At 34.9% G+C, this 23,086-nt stretch overlaps 1 protein-coding gene and 1 pseudogene across 3 annotated transcripts in view; one reads left to right on the top strand and one right to left on the bottom strand.

Moving 5' to 3' along the window:
• Positions 1–11,523: 11,523 nt before the first annotated feature.
• LOC136848745 (uncharacterized) overlaps positions 11,524–23,086 on the bottom strand; it is a 110,301-nt gene continuing 98,738 nt past the window's right edge. For all 3 annotated transcript variants that reach the window (XM_067121321.1, XM_067121312.1, XM_067121302.1), the window contains exon 8: positions 11,524–11,984. In XM_067121321.1, coding sequence (XP_066977422.1) covers positions 11,862–11,984 — 123 coding nt within the window. In that variant the 3' untranslated portion in view covers positions 11,524–11,861. The remainder of the gene's footprint in view (positions 11,985–23,086) is intronic.
• Positions 12,489–15,539, top strand: LOC136849269 (piggyBac transposable element-derived protein 4-like; annotated as a pseudogene).

The raw sequence follows: 23,086 nt of genomic DNA, 5'->3' as shown, positions 1-23,086 counted from the left end.
TCACCTAACAAAAATGAAAATGTAACCCGAAATTTCATAAATAACTTTACTAGGTTCCGAAAATGCCTTTTCTCATTCCATCAAGATGGCGAACTATGCTCGGAATCCTTAAAACTTAAAAGAAACATGATCAAAGCTTAAACAGATTTGCTAATAAGGAAATATGAAGAAGAACCAATCAATGCATCAAATATTCAGCAATCAAACTTAAGTTAAAAAGAAACCACAAAGTAACACAAACTCCCTTAAAATGTTACGGGATATAGCTAAATCAGCAATTAAATTACAAAATTTAACACCAATTCCACCAAACAATGACCAATAAAATAATTCAGTGGAACATGAAAGGATTTTCTACTCGGCTTCGGCTAGGTGAAATCCAGATAATACTAAAGGAACGTAAACCTATTTGCATATGTCTGCAGCATATTGGCACAACTCCAAATAACTTTAGAAACTACAAATTAGCTTGCCACTCACCAATAGTGGATGGCAAGCTAGGAACAGCTATATAAGTTCATAATGATTCAACTTAAGAACCTTAAATATTACATCATTGTCATATCAAATAACTGCAATCAAATTGCATATGCCAGACAATCAAATTATCTCTATTCTAAATCTATATAATCAGCCAAATTTCAGCTCAAACTTCAGTGATTTACCACAAATGCTAAATAATGTAAATGGCCCCCTACTGACGGTAGGCAACTTTAATGCCCATAATCCATTATGGGACAGCACACATGCTAGTAACTTGGCCGGCACAAACATTGAAAATTGCATAAATGATCAGAATTTACACTGTCCGAATGAAAGTGATAAACCAACGTACTTCTCAAAAACTCATTTAACTTTCTCCTCGATATTTCATTATTCTCACTGGAATTACAGTAATCGAAAAATTGGAATGGAATGTCCTAGATGATTCATACACAAGTGATCACTTTCCAATTGTTTTGAATTATTTGAACAACAAAAAACAATCATTTCCCATAAAATATAACATGATGAAAGCTGATCGGGATAAATATAATTTACAAACTAGATATATCCCTCCCTTTCCACTAAATCAAAACACTGATGTCACAAATGATTTCTTTTCCCGTTTTGTAATCACTGCTGCAGATAAATGCATCCCCAAAACTTCTTCCACTCCTAATATATCCACCGTTACATGGTGGTCTAACAATTTATCTCTCTTAAATCACACCACACACACTTTGGCACGTAATTTATACAGACTAAAGTCTAGATTAAACACCCTTAATAAAGGCCCTTTTAATATGAACAAACTAAACAAGATAATAGTCATAAATATAACTATTGATCACATTAAACCACTTTACAATAAATTTAATGCAAAGTTTTGAAAAACAATAATATTCGAAAAAGCTCAATCATGGAAAAATTATATTTCGGAGTTGTCACCAAATACTTCAATTATGGAAAATATGGTACAAAATTCATAAAATCAATGGTAAACATATAAGACCACCTAGCAGCCCAATACAATATACAGTAATGGCAAACTAAATCATAACCTACAAGATATTTCAAATATATTAGCCAAACATACAGAAGATATTAGCACTTATTCTAATTTAGATGAACACTTCAAAAGAATTAGAACACAAAAAATGAATCATACACTTAATTTTGAAACTGATGAGGACCTTGATTATAATCAAGAATTCAATATGAGTGAATTTAATTTTGCCCTAAAATCATGTTGATCATCAGCTCCGGGTCATGATAAGATTTCTTTTGAAATTATACAAAATTTAGCTACACTAGCTAAAGAATTCTTATTAAAATTATATAATAACATATGGCTAAGGCATGTCTTCCCAACTAAGTTAGTTAGTTAGTTATAAATGATTTGTTTAACCAGACCTCTGAACTCTTTTAGGGTTCTTCTCGGGCTGGGAAAAAAAGTGGGAAAGAGTACATACAAAATTAAGTAGTTAAATGAATAAATAATAAAAAAAAGGGGGGAATTAAAAAAAAAATTAAGTAGTTAAATGAATAAATAATAAAAAAAGGGGGGGAAATTAAAAAAATCAAAAGGGAAAGAGAAAAAAAAATGGAGGGAAAAAAGGGGGAAGATTATATTTAATTATCAATTTAATTTTGTTTAAGAAGAGAATTATATTAATTGAAAAGTTATTACCTTCTGCTAGAATATCCTTTATTGATTTATTTTGTAAATAAGTATTTCTTTCATGATGCCATCTGGGACAGTCAATCAAGATATGTTTGATTGTTATTGGGATGTTACATCTTTCACAAGTTATTGGGTTTGTGTGCGGAGTTGACATCAGATGACCATGTGTGAGTCTGGAGTGTCCTATTCTGAGTCTTGTTAAAATTACTTCATTAATTCTTTGCTTTTGGGTAGAAGATGCCACTTTTTAACTTTGTTCTTAATTTGTTTTAGTTTGTTTTGAGGGGGTATATTTGTCCAATCATTTTGCCAATCCCTATAAATTAAGGGTTTAACTGATGCTAGCCAGTCTGATATGGGGGTTTTCGTAGTAGTTGGGGGGATTGTACAAGCCAATTTAGCAGCTTTATCTGCTTTCTCATTACCCTCAATGCCTACATGGGCTGGGATCCAACAAATTTGAATTTGAAGGCCGTTTGTAATTAACTGATGTATTTCCCATTGGATATTTTGGACAAGGTGATTATTTGATTTAAATGATCCTATTGCTTCAATTGCACTTCTTGAGTCGCTAAATATGAGTGTTGAAGGAATTCCTTTTTTTTGTTATAATCTTGGAGACATGCAATAATCATACCCATCAGTAAACCAGGAAAAGACCCTAGCAACCCCACTAATTATAGGCCAATATCTCTAACAAGTTGCTTGTGCAAACTGTTGGAGAAAATGGTTAGTTTGAGATTAATAAGTGTTATAACAAAAAACTCAATTTTATCACCTACCCAATCAAGATCAATAGAAGATCATATTAAAAAAGGATTTGAAAAGAAAAAGCTGACGTGGCTATTTTCTTTGATATGGAAAAAGCTTATGATACCACATGGAGATACAATATTATGCACAAACTCCATATATCCGATACTCGAGGTCACCTTCCAATATTTATCAATCAATAATTTTTTAATTTTTTAACAAATCGTACTTTTCAAGTACGCACAAAAAATACATATTCAAATTCCTACATACAAGAGGAGGTTATCCCTCAAGGCCGTGTTTTGAGCTGCCTCTTATTTGCCCTGGCAATAGATGATATTACTGGGAACCTGCCTGAGGGTGTTCAAAATAGTTTGTATGTGGATGATTTTGTAATATGTTATTCAAGCTATTCTCTAATACATGCTCAAAGAATACTTAATATAGCAACAAATAATATAACCACTTGGACTAACTCTGTAGGATAACCACTTGGACTAACTCCATAGGATAACCACTTGGACTAACTCCGTAGGTTTCAAGTTGTTGGTAAATTAAACAAATGGCATTGTCTTCTACAAGACAAAAGATGGTTGAAACAACAAACCATCAAGTTATATCTTTATAATGAAGAGATAAACATGTGCAATAGTGTTAAATATTTGGGTAAAATTTTTGATCAACATTTAAATTGGAAAGATCATATCAAATATATCAAAGCCATAGGGTCTAAAGCCCTTACATTATTAAAGAAAATCTCTCACACAAAATGGGGTGCAGGACAAGATACAATGTTAATGTTGTACAATGCAACAGTACTATCAATCATAAATTATAGCTGTCCAATTTATTCAACTGCCTCAGAAGCAACTCTAAAATCTCTAGATGCTTTACATCATGAGGGAGTGCGTATATGTACAGGAGCCTTCCGCTCATCTCCAACTGTCTCTATCCTAGCAGAAGCAGGCCAGCTGCCTCTAAAATATTAAAGAGATCTAATTACTTTAAGAAGAGGCTTATCCCTTCACGCAGGCACATCTGTATCAAATAAATTTCTCAATAATCAAAATACAAAAAATAACACATATCAAAACTCATTTACTAAAAACTAATCATATATTGAATTTACATGACATGATACCCAAATTTACCCAAGAAATAAATCAGATCACACCATGGACACTAAAATGGGCAAAAATATGCACATATTTATCATATCTTTCAAAAATATATATGTTCAACACAGAAATGTACCATCAACATGCCATGGAACACATAAGACAGAAGGGTAATCCCTTCATAATCTACACAGATGGATCCAAAAATGAAGCTGGGGTGAGCTCATCAGCCTATTCAAGTGATGAAACTTTCCAAATGGGTCTTCCCCTAATATCATCAGTATTTACAGCAGAATTAACAGCCATACAATTGGCTCCCCAGATGATATCAAAAAAAGGATTCCCTTCAGCACTCATATTGAGTGACTCGAGAAGTGCAATTGAAGCAATAGGATCATTTAAATTAAATAATCACCTTGTCCAGAATATCCAACGGGGAATTCATCAATTAATTACAAACAGCCTTCAAGTTCATATTTGTTCAATCCTAGCCCATACAGGCATTGAGGGTAATGAGAAAGCAGATAAAGCTGCTAAATTGGCTTGTATAATCCCCCCAACTACTACAAAAGCTCCCATATCAGACTGGCTAGCATCAGTTAAACCTTTAATTTATAGGGATTGGCAAAATGATTGGACAAATATACCCACTCAAAACAAACTAAGACAAATTAAGAACAAAGTTAAAAAGTGGCATTCTTCTACCCAAAAACAAAGAATTGATGAAGTAATTTTAATGACTCAGAATAGGACATTCCAGATTCATACATGGTCATCTGATGTCAACTCCGCACACAAATCCAATAACTTGTGAGATGTAACATCCCAATAACAATCAAACATATCTTGATTGACTGTCCCAGATGGCAGCATGAAAGAAATACTTATTTACAAAATAAATCAACAAAAGATATTCTAGCTGAAGGTAATAACTTTTTAATTAATATCATTCTTGTCTTATATAAAATTAAATTAATAAATAAAGTATAATTCCCCTCCCTTTTTTTCTCTTTTTTTTATCTCAATTTTTTATTTTATTAATTTTTATAATTTTTTTTATATATTCTTTCCCTCTTTTTTATTTTTTTCCAGCCCAAGAAGAACTCTAAAAGGGTTCAGAGGTCTGGTTAAACAAATAATTTGTAAATAACTAACTGAGAAAATAATTGGGAGTACTAATAACCTCTAGGTTGTTTTCAGATGAGCGGTAAATAAAAGACCTAGAATTAATAGCCGATTAAATGACGCCAGTGACTTAACAGCTCAAAATAGAATTTGGATCTGCCAACTGTTTTATAAAATCAACTTTTGACAGTCCTTATAAGCCTCTCCCAGTGAAAGAAGCAGATATTTGAGGAGCAGGCCAAGTATTCTGACGAGGTGAAAGCCATACACGGGCATTTAACCAGACAGTAAGGCTGCGTCCACACAATCGAACTTTGTTCAATAAACTTTGCTCCTTATTGGGCAAAGATTGGTAAAGGTTTTTATGCTGGTGTCCAAACGATGACAGTTGACCAGTGTGAGCCTGGTGCTGACGGCAGCAAGAGTGATTGATGTATGAGTAAATGGACCACTGTACATGCAAAAAGAAAATTCCCGTTTATTGTTATTGCTATGTATGCTAGGAAAACAGCAGGAAGGAAGAATATTTGGTGTGAGGGTGGTTGCAAAAAAGAAGCAAAGACTTGGGAAGTCATGCACAGCACTTCATAATTTTTTACATAAAGATGAAATACATCTTTATTCTCATCCTGAGGGGCGTTTAGAAACCGAAAATCACTCTGATGGGACAATTTCACCAGGTGAGTAACAACAAACTAGAGCAGAGTTGATAAGTGTCAGGTGTTGGGTCGTGATATAAGCACTGATGGAAGAATGTGAGAAATAGATTATTTCATGTGACCGGTAATGAATAATGTGAATTGTTTTTAATGGAATGGTAATTAAAGGTGTATTGATCATATGTAACAATGTACACTAATACATATAAGTAGAGTACTGTACAGTACACAATAATAGAAATAAATTTATTTATTTAGTTTTAAGTCTATTTTCCACATTGACACTAACAGAGAGCGAGAGAGAGAGAGATGCTGATTACTGTCCGCTAGATGTACAAAGTCTCTAAAGAAAACGCTGAAAATTGCTAATAATTTATACATTAAGCACCCACTTTGCTTTGAAATGAATTAAACACTATATAATTACCAATATATCATCAAATGTGGCCAAAGTGAGATTAACATCAGCCAAAAAGTTACAAATTCTGTTAATCTGGCATCGCTAAGAGAGAGTGAGAGAGAGCATTTGTAATAGTGTACAGCACTTACCTCACTGTCAGAATATATTTCCACACTTGGTAAATCCTCCCTGTTGTCAAGATTTGACACTGACGTTTGTACTGCATCACTGGAGTTCAAAAATAATGATAAATCAAAACATCACAATTTTGGTGTGTATAGGTCTTCCTTCCCAGCTCTTGGTTTCTTCAATATATTAAGTTTACACATTTCTCTTCGATGCTGACTTCGAAGAAGTGTTATTTTTCATTTTACCTCTTTTGGCTTCATATTAACATCAGTTCTGTTGAGCTCCCATGTTATTTGTACAATTGATGCAATCCGTTCATCACGGTCTCTATATACATCACTCTCACATCCCAAAGGCATGGGTGTTGATGATATGACTCTACCAAGCTCAAAGTTAACTCATGAGACCAGTAAACCTTGGACATGTTTAAATGTAGGGAATAACAGAAATGATAGTTCACTGACATTGATGAACATCGTAACTTCATACATTAGACGACGACTTCTCTAAACACATCCCCAGTCTTAACTAGCAACAAGCAAAGCCTCAATACTTAAAAAATCATACTAAAAATCTTATACAGAACTTTGCATGCTGTTTCTCTGCTTCTGATGTTACATCCAACAAAGTTCGATCATGTGGAGGCAGCCTAAGTTGTTTGATGAATTCAGAGAGAGAGAGAGAGAGAGAGAGAGACTCCTTGTTATGAGGTCACAAGGATTCTCCTCACCTTTGACATACTTGAAGTTGATTGAGAAACCATATTTCTCTTCTGTGTTCCTCTTGAACATTAAAATACAGTACTATCTTTGATATAATTGTGTGTGAATATACTATTCACAGAAACAGTCTGCACAAAGCCACTGTAACACAATCTGAGAATCTACTGCAACTGTAACATTTTGAAACTAAAGGTGAATGAGTTCAGAACTGCTGGGAGACATTTGAGAGCTAGATATACTCCCAGAAGGTCTAGAGTTGGAAATGTTTTAGCTTTTAAGGGAGCGACCCTAGATTAGTAAACATTTAACTGTGAGACTCCATCAAGCACATTGTAAACTGCAAAACCATAACTAGGTTTGGAAGCATCACAAAAAATGCACAATGAATTTATTTGATTTTCATTGATGCAAGATCGAAGCACAGGCAATGAGGACAAATGCGAGAGATCAGAGCAGTATTTTTGCCATTCCTTCTGTAACTTCTCTGGCACGGGTTTATCCCAGGGCAGTTTTAAATTCCACATTTGTCTCAAGATTAATTTCCCTTTGGTTGTAACAAGTAGGAGGAGACCCAAGGGGTCAAAAACTTTGGATATTTGAGGCAGAATTTATTTTAGCATTAGCTGAAGGGTCTAGCACATTGTCAGCTATTCAAATGGAATCACTTTCCATGAAATATTTTGGGCCCAAGACCTTTTCATATTCACTGCTATGGGTGGCAAGACTACCATCTTTTGCCATGGCTGATACAAGTTCTTGATTGTTGGTGTTCCATGATGTAAGACAGAAACCACCTTGTTGCATACGGTTGACAGACTCGGTATAAACTTTCTTAAAGTCTGGTGAGTTGCCAGTGATGATGAGATTGTCCACATAAAATTTCGGTTTAAGTATTCTTGAAAATTCATCATCGCCAACCTGGTTTGCATGATGTTTGATGACATAGTTGAGAATGAATGGACTAGTATTGAATCCAAAAACTACTGTTTTGTGTCTGTAGGCTACTAATTTGTATCCTTTCAAAAAGAAACAAAATCTATTTTTATCTTCTTTTGCTGACATTATCTGCAGGAATGCTCACTTGATGTCACCTAGCACAACTGTCATTTGATCTGACGCACTGGGACAATTTAACTATGTTGTCCATTAAGTTGATCCCAGCATATGCAGCTTCATTGAGAGAAGGAGCATTGTTGGTTTTCAAAGAGCAATTAAATACAGGCCTAATCTTAGTGGTGACATTGAGTTCATCTTTAATGACTGACCTATGAGGAATCCAAATTTATTTGCCACAGTCTTGAGGCTTAACATTGATCCTTTCAATGATTCCATCCTCAAGTTGGTTGTGAAAGATTTGTTGGCAAGTCAATAATCCTTTTTGTTCCAAATTATTAAATACTGTACTTGGTTCTGAACTGTAAGAGCAACTTTATGGTTGGAGGAGACCTTGTCAACAAGGTCATCCTTCTATGGAAGACTGATGTAATATTTGTTGTCTTTGTAGGTTGTGCCTTGCCTAAATTCTTCAATCTTGGCAAGATCATATTGTGATGATGGCTCAGTAAATTCTTCAATCTTGGCAAGATTATATTGTGATGATGGCTCAGACTCCTCTTGATAATCCAAGGAGTCTAGGCTGAACATTTGTTCGACAGAGCTGTCGGGAAATAAGGTCTCGGATGGAGAGTAGTAAGACTTTCTGGGCAAAAGTACAAAGTTGTTTTGAAAAGAAGGAACAATTTCCACCTTAGGAACCATGCCCCGATTTTCTAGGTCAGGATTTGTTGCAACTTGTTGGTATGCACTGATAGGAGTCACTTGGTTGGGGGTAGAGGAAATGCATCACATTTCCAAAGGGAACAAGGCCCATTGGTGTACTCCCACCAGAAACTAGCATGCACTGAGTGATGTGAAGGTCAGGGATTAATTGCAATATATCTACTCCAACTACACCCTCAAGGGGTATACTTTCACCATTTGAACCCAGAGATGGTTCATCTAGAGAATAACCTTTGTGACGATGATGTTGATAGACACATCTAGCTGAGAAACATGTCACACTGAATGTCAAATTCAGGGTCGGCCAACACAGCAATATGATATTTTTTCCCACCAGTGATAGATACACACATCAGGCATTCAACAAACTGACACTCGGTAGCACCCAAAAAGTAGCGACATCATAGAGGGTAAAATGCATGCTCATAGGCCTCCTAGGCTCCTTGGCAACAGACATGGATGGATAACTTCTCTGTATCTAGAAAGCACTTAACAATGCGAGAGGTGTTACACCATGAAATTTTATAGACAACACAGGAAGCAGAAAAGGCTGGTAACAAGTCTTGCTGTGATGAACATTTATTTATACACAGATTTGTGGATGCCCCAATGTTACTGTTCTTAGGGCATAGTGCAGAAATGTGAGCATATGATTTGCAAATACAATACATTGAAAACTGAGTTTACTGTCCTTACCCCGACAACTGGTTGAATCATGTTTGCTACTACAGTAGTGCACATTTTGCATAAGCCCAGTGAAGAGCACCTCCTTTGACAGTCAAATGATTTCTTAAATTTGATCATTTGAACTTTACGTCGCAAAAGTACGAAATTCTCTGAAGATATAATTACTCTTTATTTTGAATGGGGTTAAGAGACATCTAATTTTGCGACGGGAGAAGATAACAAGTTAATTGAAGAATCAGAGATTCTCAGGAACAGGTACTTAAGCTATACTCTGAAAATAGAGAGGATAAGTAAGTTCTTTCAATAATTTCTGCAAACCACCAACCCTTGCTTCATTGTTATTTCCAGAAACTTCCAGTACGTTGTTCCAAGAATTTGTGGTCTCGAATCTAGTAATTTATCCAACTGGTATCTGGTTACTGGACAAGGTAACTTGTACTTAAAGAAAGTTGTGATAAGAGTTCCATAGTCCTCCTTAGGAGTCAAGGGAGAAAGCAGGTCGAGTGTTAAAGTAAAAGTTGAGTAGTACTGTTGCAGCTTGTAAGTCAAAGCAAGGATTCAGTTGTTTTTTGCAATCAGAAGGGTGTGAACTATGTCGTCATTCATCTGCTTTTTTACTCAGAGCTTTATCTTTACTACGGCTCCACTTGAAATTCACATCGCACCGAGAACGCAATAGAATATTGGAAGAACCACTAACAGAAAAGGATTAATATGTGCAAAACAAAAGGAATTAATTTATAATGTTAGCAAACTTAAAATATTAATGAAGATAAATGATAACAGAAACTTGAAGGGAATGAGGTAAGAAACGTAAATTTAATAATAATCATTTGTGTAAATTCTCACATGATGTTTGCATATATGTCTGTTACTATCTTCACTGTCTGAGCCTTTTCAGACCATTTATTGCATATTTATGCCATAAGTTGCAGGACAAGCTATCCTTAAAATGGTGTGCAATACATTTTCAACATTACTTGGGACTTTCTTGCATTTGTGTACATGGCATTTTCTATTATTGGCGTTCATTTCTTGCATTGTGCATGTCATTTCTGATGTTGGAAAGCCTTGCGTACATTTTTTGTATACAGTACTGTATATAGCTTTTGACTTTTAGGGATTATTCCTTGTCTCTGAATGTTGTTCTAATTGCATTTCTGTATTTTTTTTTTTTTTTTTTTGGTTCCTTTACTTACACTTCGTATGTCATTCTGAATTTGAATTTCAAGAGCCAATTCCTACAGTTTTGCACATCATTTCAAAGATTGTTGGGTCCCTTCCAGCATTTAAGATGTTTTCATTGTGATTTTACAGGGATGAGTTTTTGTCTTTTAGTGCAGGCCATAGTTTTTTTTTTTTATTTCAACCTCTTTTCCAGCATTTGATGTCTTGAGGGGTCGATTCTTTCCTGTTTGTGAATGACATCATTAATATTGCAGTGTCGTGTCTTGCAATTTCTATGAAATCATGACTTTTTAGAGGCTGCAATGTAAGATCTTATAATTTTGTGCATTTGAGGTTTAGACTCATTTGGATCCTTCCTTAAAATTTACTGCAGGAAGTTTCGAAATCTGAGCTCATCTATCTCCCTATTCTTACTCGCTAATTAGTACATGGCACTTGGAATTATGAGGGTCAATTCTGTTGTTTTATGTCCTTTTTGGCCTTTCACTGTAATTTCATTAATATGGCTTTAGTATTTATACCCCTTAAGCACTTTCCATGAGTGATATAAATCTGGACTTAATGCAAAGTATTTTATCACCAATTCTTTAAATACCTCACCTCTGATTTGTAGCATAATTTTAATCATGTTATTGTTTTAGGCAGCTCTCCTTCAGAACTGGGAAGACAGTGAAGTCTAACATCAATATGTTCAGCTATTCGTCTTCTTGTTTTCCTCGTGGCCTTCTTATCATGAACAACGATAGTTACTGTAGATGTTATACCCTCTTCTTTTCCAGGTTATCAAATAAGGCCATTTTCATTGTGAGAATATATTATCACTGAAATAAAGTAGATGGTAAAACAAAAGAAAAAAAATTCTGAGTAACTTAGATTTTTTTAAAAATTCAGATGTAGAGAACCAAAACATCTGCCAGTTGTGATCAAACAATGAAATCTAGCTACCAGACACTCAACAACACTTAGCACTCTCATTAAACTTGGAAATGGTTAACTTTGGACATCCACAAAACTTTTGAGTATATTTAAAACAAAAAAAGACACCCCTATAGAAGCAAAATGATGTCATTTTTCCTTTTTTATCAATTATCCTTCGTTGTCTGACAATCAAAATTGAGGTGTGTGACGCAAGGGTTACCCTTGTCGTGGAGGTGTGGTTATTTTCTCCATTTCGTCAAATTTGGCGTGATCATCCTCCAGTTGACCCAGGAGTTCATTAACTAGCTCTGTCCCTGCTGCCTGAGTGACCAGCCTCTCCTGTTGAAAAGAACACCATAACTGAAAAATATTATATTCATAATGGGAGCCATTAGTAGAGAGTAGGCCTATAGCAAGAGCAGTCACTTTTGACCACAAATATGTTGTCAGACGTAAGGTATTTAATCTGTGGAAAATCTAGAACTTCTAAGGGTCATACTAAGTAAACAAATCATTAGTAAATTACTGTCATTAACCCTTAATGGGCAGGAATCCTCATATGAGTACTGTATCTTTAACAGGGTTTGGGTGATGGACGGGAATCCTCATATAAGTATTAATATTACACACCATATGATTTGGCTGTATCGAACGGGAAAGAGCTTCCATCACTTCAATGGCCCATAAATGAATGGTGGCAACTTTAGACTCAACTCAGAAAGTAGGCGTCTCAGGGAGATCAATATTGTTCTTGACTTGATGGGGGAGATGTCTTTTTATTTATTTGCTCATATATATACCCAGGGATTCCTGGTGGTTATAGCTCTTATCTTTTATGATACAATGACAGTTATAATTGTAATTTTGCAAAGAAAAGTGCAAATAATTATTGGAAAAAACACGTATACCTCCAAAAGAGTTACTGGATCTCCCCATCTCAGTAAATTTACATAAATATTTTACACCAAATAAACTCAGAATTTGCTACTGATTTTAGTTCTTATCTGTTATGATATTGTGTGAGCTGTAATTATAATTTTACAAAATAAAATAAAATAAATTATTAGAAAAAACATGTCTAACTTGGTAAAATTTATGAGTGTTTTGTAAAAGAAGCCCCACACAGGGTTGTAAATAGTCACTTTCAACTTCCCGTGGAAGGTAGGGAAAATTTTTTAGAATTTCTTTTCTTACACCATATGCATTTGCATATCTTCCCCTTTCCATTGATGTGTTTTTTCCTTAAATTGGCCAACCTTGAAGTTTGCTTGGTCTGGGGGTGTGCATGATATATACTTAGCCTGTCCCTTAAGGGTTAATTGCCAATAACGAAATACCCCCAAATATGTTGCAAGCTTTGAAGTACTTAATCCCCTGGAAATAATTTGCCTTTAACCCTAGAATGGTAACCTGGGGAGATATTCACCCAACTGAATCTGGCAATGATGTAGTACCCCCAAGGGGGTTGGGGAGGGACTCCAGTGGCTCAGTACCTTCAGTGCCTTATCTGACTTGGTTGGTGAAGGGTGTGGTCCCCGCTCTCGGCTGGTTTTGGCTAGAACGCATTTCGGAGAATTTCTCCCAGGGTTATTGTGCCCGTATGTTGTACATACGGGTGGAATTCTCCCAGTGTTACTATTATTGTATTATTTTGTAAACCCTTGCCTAATATTTTTTTTTCTTTTCAGGCAAGATTTAGTGAATAAAAGTTAGTGAATTATAAAGAAAAGGCATACACAGATGAAGAACTGTCTGAACTTATGAACACAACTGGGGCTCTCTCAGTAATTTGTGCAGATAGAAGTGGTTGTGAAAGTGATAATGATGAAATTGATGAACTTGAATGTGACATATTATTTTGTAAACCCTTGCATAATATTTTTTTTCTTTTCAGGCAAGATTTAGTGAATAAAAGTGAGTGAATTATAAAGAATAAGCCATGACCAGCAAAAAGGCATACACAAATGAAGAACTGTCTGAACTTATGAACACAACTGGGGCTCTCAGAAATTTGTGAAGATAGTGGTTCTGAAAGTGATAATGATGAAATTGATGAACTTGAATGTGACCTGTTATATGATAGTGATGAAAACCAAGAATATTTACCTGAACCAGGAGATGAGAGTTCTGATGAGGAAGAAGATGACGTGATGATGAGCATGAAGAAGAAAAGAGGAAAAGGGTAGCCTCTACACCAGTCAAACGCCCCGTCGCACCTCTGTTGACCGTTCTCTATCCCCATTCCTACCGACGCCCCCCACCTATCGCCACCTCAGCTACTCCTGCTGCCACTGATAGGGAAGAAGGCGCCAGCGTGATATTCCGCCCATCGTCACATTCAAGACTACAACGATTGCCACCCCTAGTAAGTTTAGGTGGAGTTGTCGGCCGCGAGACCCCAAGTAACGTAAGGACTCCCACAAGGAACATCGTGAGCGCCTTTACTCCTGGCCCAACTCCAGGGGCGGCAAGGAATGCAGTGTCACCAGAGGAAGCTTTCAGTTTATTTTTCAATGATGATCTCATCCAAGTGATTGTGACGTGGACTAACAAGGCCATTGATACATTTGCCTCAACTATAAAAGAAGATCAGCCACTTTTGCTCCCACTGTGCCATTAGAAGTCAAAGCATTGCTGGGTGTACTTATCATCAGTGCCCAGAAGTGCGATGAACACATCCCCACCAGTGAAATGTGGAGCGTGGATACAGGTTGTGGTCTATACCGTGGCAATGTCCGAGGCTCGGTTCAGGTTCCTTATTCGGTGTCTAAGATTTGACGACCCACAAACGCGACAGGTTCAAGAGAGGTTGACAAGTTTGCTGCTGTGAGGGAAATATGGGACATTTTTATTGAGAGATGTGGCAAACTGTATGTCCCCCATGAAAACCTCACTGTTGATGAGCAGCTACTGGGATTCAGGGGCCGCTGCCCCTTCCGTATGTACATTCCCAACAAGCCGGCCAAGTATGGAATCAAGCTCGTTCTCATCAATGATAGCAAGTCCAAGTACTTGGTTGGTGGCATCCCATACTTGGGGAAGCAGGGGACTCAACCAAAGGGCGGCCTTACACTCGGCCATCAGTTTACCCGAGAGCTAACGAGGCCTTACCATGGAAACACAGGAACGTCACAACTGACAACTGGTTTACCTCTGTTCCCTGGTATCAGATCTCCTAAATAACTGTGGCATGACTCTTGTTGGCACAGTGCGCCAACAAGAAGGAGATACCGAAGGAGATGACGGACAAAGCTACAAGAGAGCGTGGATCAAGTGCCTTCCTGTACACAAAGGAAATGACTCTGGTGTCATATGTGTCTGATACATCCAAGACAACAAAGAAACTAGTGTTGCTCCTGTCATCTCAGCACACTCAGCCCAACATTGGCACTAAAAGGAAAACCGGAGATCATTGAATTCTACAATTCAACAAAAGGAGGCGTTGATACGTTTGACCAGATGTGTTCGGGAATTCCTGTTCACAAAAACAAGACGTTGGCCACTCTGTACTTTTTATGGAATGGTGAATGCTGCCAATGTAAACTCTTACATTTTATACAAGGAGAATATGGAAAGAGGGGGCAACAGAAAAGTCATATCACGCCAGAAATTCATGCTGCAGCTCGAAGGCCCTAATCACCCCATGGGCCACGTCACGGCTGGATTTACCCTGCCCCGATCCTTGCAGTCCTTGATCACCACTGTCTGCAATGTACCATCACCAGGCAGTGCTGCAGGATCACCAGGGACATCTTTCTCAGCCAGCAGCGGTGCATTGGTGCGCTGTTGTGAGTGCCGGTCAAGTCCGATAGGAAGACGCGCCACAGATGCAACAAGTGCGTCAAGCCGATGTGTCCTCGGCATCTGTATCCAGTCTGTGGTGACTGTATCTAACAGGTGAGTGTATATATAGTACTGTATGTGTTTCATTGATGTACTTTTGAGTCATTTGAAGCATAATTTGCCATACTGCAAGTGTTGAATAGAAAAAAATTAATTTGGTATGTACTGAAAAAATTTACCATTTTTTGTCTGTCTCCCCATACAGATTGTATACGAGCTTGGGAGATGGGATTCAGCCAGTACGTAGTCCCATGACAGTAGAGAGTTCTACACCAACAAAAAACAAAATTGAAATCATTTTTTTTTGTCAATTTAATTAGTAAAGTACTCCAAGAAAAGTCTATTTTTTTCTGTATTTTTGAAAAAAAATAAAAATATGATTTACAGGAGGATTTCATTTATAATAGCCTCAATAAGAGAGAAGGAGTTATATTTCATTCGTATGTGTTCCAAATAACAAGATTTTCAGGATAAGTATTTTATTTTAATTATTTAATTACCGGGTGAAATTCACCCAGGGTTACCTTTCATGTTACGGAAATGGAGGGTTACCGTTCTAGGGTTAAAGGTCACACATAATAAAAATAATTATTAATAAATTGCCATTTGAATCCATCAATATTAAAAGATGCAACAAAAATGTGTAAAATGATCAAACTTTTTAACCTTGCTTAATATTATTTTTTTTTTATGTGTAGACATTTGTGGAGCATTTAAACCTTTTTGAAGCTGTTTTTATCAAACTTAGAGCACTACCGCTATAATTTTAAGTAAGAGACACCAAAAATATGGAGGTTTCTAATAAAACATTTCAACTCCTGAAAAAACTGTGACCTTGACATTTGAAATTTAAGCTTCAGCCAAATTTCTCTCAGGAGCTTATCCTTCAGATGTAGAAGATTCTTTAACAAATGTTTTCACAAATATTCACTGGGGTCAGTTCCTTAGTTTGTGAACATTTGACTTTGACCTCTGACTGATTTCTCTCTATCATTTAAAGCACCAAGAACAGTGCTAATTGACCTTTTTCTCCAAGTTTTATCACATGCCTTTTATTAGCTTTCACACAATTCTGCCGACAAGCAAACAAGCAGATGGACAGACGGAGACAAAGGGCTCCGGCCATTTATACCCTCTACGTCAGAGGTAATAAGAGAAAAGGCCAAGATTTCCTAAAAAATTATGAAAAATTAGTTAAGTGTACAATTAGTTTATGTCAGCATAGCTGTATAGTAGTGTTTAATACTGGATCACACTTTGCTACACTGGATAATAAATAATTCTGGCTACATTATGTTCCATAAGTGGAAAATGGTCATTTAGTAATCATCTGATGAAACCGCAATAGCATAAGTTCTTAAGTCTCACTAGACGTTAAATGCAGCGCCTTAACCTTATATAGTGCTGAGACAGTTCAGAAAGTTGAAGAATTTTCTGATAGCTGCCTTTCTTCATGCTCCCCTTAAGGGAATTTAACTTTACCACAAGTAATCAGGAAGGTATGAGCGACTGTACTTTATGACCCGACTTGGTTTTTATAACAGCATTTAATTCTTAGGAACATCAAGGAGTATTTCCTCATTCATTTGTATAAATATAACATTAAATAAAACAGGATAGATTGTTCCTTGTTAAACAAAACAGGATAGCTAGCTTGTTCATTGTTATTTTCAAGATTAAAAAACTTAGCAGAGCTATACTTTTTGACTATCAATCAGATCAGAAATCAAAGGAAAGATATGGTGCTCTCATCTCATTAATATGATGACCTAATTTTTAATTATCACATTTATTCAGTCAGCTGCAACTCCTAGTTGTACAATCATACAGATATCTTCATGCACTGGAGGATCAGGGACCACAGTAATTAGTTTAAGAGGATTTGAAAAAATGGGCTGAGGAGGGTTAACTGCACAAGAGGTGTTAACAGTCAACTGGTATGGCCAGTAAGCACTAACTGTAAATCAGGAGGAGATTAACCAATTGGCCTTAGCAAGTCATGTCTGTCCTAGAGTCAGAGATGTGATGGTACTATTCATTCTATGATGCTCACTCTCTTTCTACTCGCAAGTCCTGCACAAGTTTTACGCGATGAAGCCACTCACTATATACCCTTTCCACTCTAGTTGTCATACCTTAAATTTGACATCAAGAAAGACTTCGACTTCATTCGCTGGTTACATAGTAAAAGTCACAATATGTAGTTGTGAAATGTGAATAAACTATTCCTGCTTCATCAAGAATCTAACCAGAAACCCTTTGGTGAGGGTGTCCTACCCCTAGCCCTAGACACTGGGTTACTAGTACACAAACATACATATGCATATACTGTACACATACACACACACACACACATATATATATATATATATATATATATATATATATATATATATATATATATATATATATATATATATATATATATATATATATATATATATATATATATTTATATTCTTGCGTCGTAACAAGCGGAAAATCGTCGAAAATCGTCTAAAATCATAAGAAAACCTTATTTTTTTTGAAAACGATGTAAACTTGCATTATTATTGAGTTTACATCAAAAAAACCTTCAAATTATGATTATTCTGCCGTTTTGGGGCCATATTTCTTCCGTGAATTAGCATTTATTTATTCGTGTCGTCGTAAGGAAATAATTTTTGATGAATATATTTGAAATTTGTCGTAACCTCGGAACGCCGAAAATTTTAAGCCAGAAAAATCGTCGAAAATCGTCTAAAATCATAGAAAATATTACTTTTAATGCTATGGGTATATATTAAAATATATGTAAACTGCATTATTATATAGTTTTATATAAATATAACCTTCAATATTATATATTATTCTGCCGTTTTATATATATATATATATATATATATATATATATATATATATATATATATATATATATATATATATATATATATAGCCATATAATATATATTCTGATGAATATATATATATATATATATATATATATATATATATATATATATATATATATATATATATATATATATATATATATATATATATATATATATATATATATATATATATATATATATATACATATATATATATATATATATATACATATATATACATATATATATATATATATATATATATATATATATATATATATATATATATATATATATATATATATATATACATATATTTACGACGTATGCCAAATATATTATCAGAAATATATATATGTTTATATATCCCGAAGAAATATGGCCCAAAATGGCAGAATAATCATATTTTTGATATATATATATCGTTTTATATATAGGTTTTATTTTTATTTTATATGTTATATTTATATATATATTTATATATATATATATATATATATATATATATATATATATATATATATATATATATATATATATATATATATATATATATATATATATATATATATATATATACATATATACATATATATATATATATATATATATATATATATATATATATATATATATATATATATATATATATATATATATATATATATATATATATATATATATATATATATATATATATATATATATATATATATATATATATATATATATATATATATATATATATATATATATATATATATATATATATATATATATATATATATATATATATATATATATATATATATGTACATATATAATATATGTACATATAATATATAATATATATATATATATATATATATATATATATATATATATATATATATATATATATATATATATATATATATATATATATATATATATATATATATATATATATATATATATATATATATATATATATATATATATATATATATATATATATATATATATATATATATATATATATATATATATATATATATATATATAATATATAATATATACAGTAGACCCTTGACTCACGAACACAATCCGTTCCTAGACCTTGGTCGTGTTTGAAATTGTTCGTGACTGAGCTAATCTCCCCATAAGGTTTAATGGGAATAATATTAGTGGTTCTCAACTCCCTACTTAACCAATATATATTATGTACATTTTGCCTTATTTTACACAGATAATGTAAAAGTCAGTGTAAAAACCTTAATATATCTAATAATATAATTTAAAATGGTAAACTAACACTATAAAAACGTTTGTAAAGTGAACACTTACTATGACTGGCAAGACTTCTGGCTTGACGGACAAGAGAAGAGGAGGGTGGTGGGTGGGGAGGGAGGTTATTGTGTGGAAGGAGACCCCTCCCCATCCAGGTCGGGGGAGATCTCGTTCCAGAGATTCAACTCTTCTAGGTTTTTTGGTGAACTTTTAATCACAAACTTATCCAATGTCTGTTGCCTTTTCCTTCCTTGCATAACTCTTCTGAAATGGCTCATTAAATTTTCATTGAGCATATTCACGATCCTGTTTTAACAATTTTGTCCGGATGATACAATTCAAGGAAGCACTGGACATCATTCCACTTTTCCAATGCGGCTTTTATCACATCACTGCTGACATCTGTAACTTCCTCCCCATCCTCCTCTTCGTCAGTTGATTGCTCCCGAGCAAGTTGCTCCTGCTGCTCTTTGTGGAGTTGAACAAGTTCGTCCGCAGTCAAATCTTCTGAATGTTCAGCGACCAATTCTTCAACATCTTCGTCGTTGACTTGTAGACCCATACTGTTGCCCATGGACACAATTTCTTGCACAATCTCTGCATCGAAGCCCTCAAAGTCACGGACAGTTACGCACTGGGGCCAAAGTTTCCGCCACGCAGAATTTAATGTGCGATCACGTAACTTCAGTCCATGCGTTATCAATGAGGGTTATGCAGTGAAAAACATTAAAGTGCTTCTTCCAAAATTCTTTTTAAGGTTAATTTTGTCTCTTCAGTTACACGGAAGCATCTGGAGAAGAGCGCTTCGTATATAATTTCTTAAAATTGCTAATGACTTGTTGATCCATGGGCTGGAGAACAGAGGTCGTGTTGGGTGGAAGGAACTTGAACTGAATGAAGTCATGTTCACTGCAGTCAGCCAAGTATGAAGGGTGTGCCGGGGCATTATCCATGATCAGAAGGCACCACAGGGGCAGCTTGTTCTCTGTTAGGTACTGACTCACGGTCGGCGCAAACACTTCATCAATCCACTCCATAAACAAGCTCCGTGTCACCCATGCTTTTGTATTGGCCCTCCACATTACAGGCAGTCTGGCCTTATTTACGTTGTGCTGCTTAAAGGCACGCGGGTTATTTGAATGGGAGACAAGTAGCGGCTTTGGTTTCAAGTCGCCACTTGCGTCTGAGCATAACAAAAGCGTAAGCCTGTCCTTCATTGGCTTGTGGCCTGGGAGCGTCTTCTCTTCTTGGGTGATAAATGTCCTGTTGGGCATCTTCTTCCAGAAGAGGCCCGTTTCATCACAATTGAAAATCTGTTGAGCGACGTATCCTTCGGCCTCCACGAACTCGGCAAACTCGGTCACGAATGCCTCAGCAGCAGCCTTGTCTGATCTAGCAGCCTCGCCATGCCTAATTACAGAGTGAATGCCAGTTCTCGTCTTGAAGTTATCAAACCACCCTTTACTAGCCTTAAAATCATCTGGCGTGGCACTAGTAGAAGGAGTTTCCTTCAGCAAACTCTGATACACTTGCCGAGTTTTTTCGCAGATGATCGGCTCGTTTACACTATCACCTGCCATCTGTTTCTCATGTACCCACTTCAAAATGATTTTTCTGCCTCTTCGAGGGTTTGCGATCTCATCTTGGTTAGTACTGTCACTCCCTTCGCAACATTTGCTTCTTTAATGGCATCCTTGTTTTTTAAAATTGTCGAAATTGTCGACTTGGCCATCTTGTACTCACTTGCGATATCGGTCACGCGAACACCACGTTCAAACTTTTCTATAATTTCTTTCTTTATTTCAATGGTTATCTTCCTCTGCACCCTCTTCTCACCATCACTCTTCACTTTCTTACTTTCACCACCACTCTTCACTTTCTTAGGGCCCATTTATGAAGAAAATCACAAGTTTTAGCGCAAAAAATGCTAAGCTTAATTGTGAACGTCTTGTACACAATGAGATGAGACAAAGAGTGATGCGTGGGTGACGCCGCGTGGGGAGGCTGGAAGATGGCTGGTCCCATGGCAACTCAAACGCTCTCACGTGTGCTGGGCGATTTCGCGCATTTTCAAATGTTTGTGTCTAAAAATTAGTTTGTGAAACAAAGTGAATTGTTATTTTCCAGAAATTTCCAGCATTTTCAAATGTTCATGTCTCAAAAATTAGTTCATGACCCAAACAGAATTTTTATTTTCCGCATTTTTTTTTGTTCGTATCTCAAAGTTAGTTCGTAAGTCAAGGGTGAAATTTTACCTATAATTTTGGTGGGGATCGAGTTATGCATTAGGTCAATGTTCGTGAGTCAAGGGTCTACTGTATAAATATATATATATATATATATATATATATATATATATATATATATATATATATATATATATATATATATATATATATATATATATATATATATATATATATATATAATATATATATATATATATATATATATATATATATATATATATATATATATATATATATATATATATATATATATTATATATATCAATATTTATTGATTTAGTAGAAATATATAAAAATAGGACCAATACTTTCTATTTTGTAAAGCATTCTAGGGATAATAGATATGGGTTGTTTTTCCAAAAACACCAATATCAGATGGGGTATAGTTTATTTATGGGCATATATAATAGGGTATATATTTAAAGATAACCTTTAGTTAGATTGTATAAGCTCATTTTATATGACCTTTGTACTGGCAGGTTTTTGTCATTTTTAAATATATATATATATATAGAGACCCTGGGGGAAGGAGTATTTATATATATAGCATATACGCATTTTGACCCACCTCATATATCTAGAGGCCTCCTTCATTGAGATACAAGCACCAGGCATATCTACAGCCTCCCCCTTTGTTCTTCTATATTTGTTGAACAGCCAGAAATATGCCATTTCAATGGATATATATATTTATTCTGATGCAATTGATCACTGCATTATCTATTCTAACGGTAAGTCTAAGATGATAATTACTATAGTTCTTTATATAGTCCTCCTGCTATTTCATGGTTCAACTCTCTTTCTTGATTTAGTCACTGAAAAATAAAAAATCCTAGTAAACCATATCCCATTTATGAAGTCAAATGGGGAGAAGTACAATTATTGTTGCCTAGTTGTTTGCATAAATTCTCCTCCATGGTGTTAACGTCAGATTCTTGACCTAAGATTTCCCTTGCAGTCAATTATTCATAAGTGCGAGGTCTTTGATATCACCTTTAGTTATATGTATAAGCTCTCTTTCCCAGAATCGGGACCTTTGGAACCAGGTTGAATCTTGTTTGGAGAAGGATTGCATATCAGTGTCCTCAAGTCACACCGGGGAAAGTCTTATAGACACATCACCAGAGGCCCCCAGCAGTTGTGTAATCCAGCAATTTATGTTGAAATATCTTGTGTCCGAAGTGGGACAAAGTTGGAGCATCTTACA

This window comes from Macrobrachium rosenbergii, chromosome 2 (assembly GCF_040412425.1).
Source record: "Macrobrachium rosenbergii isolate ZJJX-2024 chromosome 2, ASM4041242v1, whole genome shotgun sequence".
Taxonomy (NCBI): domain Eukaryota; kingdom Metazoa; phylum Arthropoda; class Malacostraca; order Decapoda; family Palaemonidae; genus Macrobrachium; species Macrobrachium rosenbergii.
The sequence above is the reverse complement of the archived record's forward strand: the minus strand, read 5'-3'. Positions and strand labels throughout refer to the sequence as shown.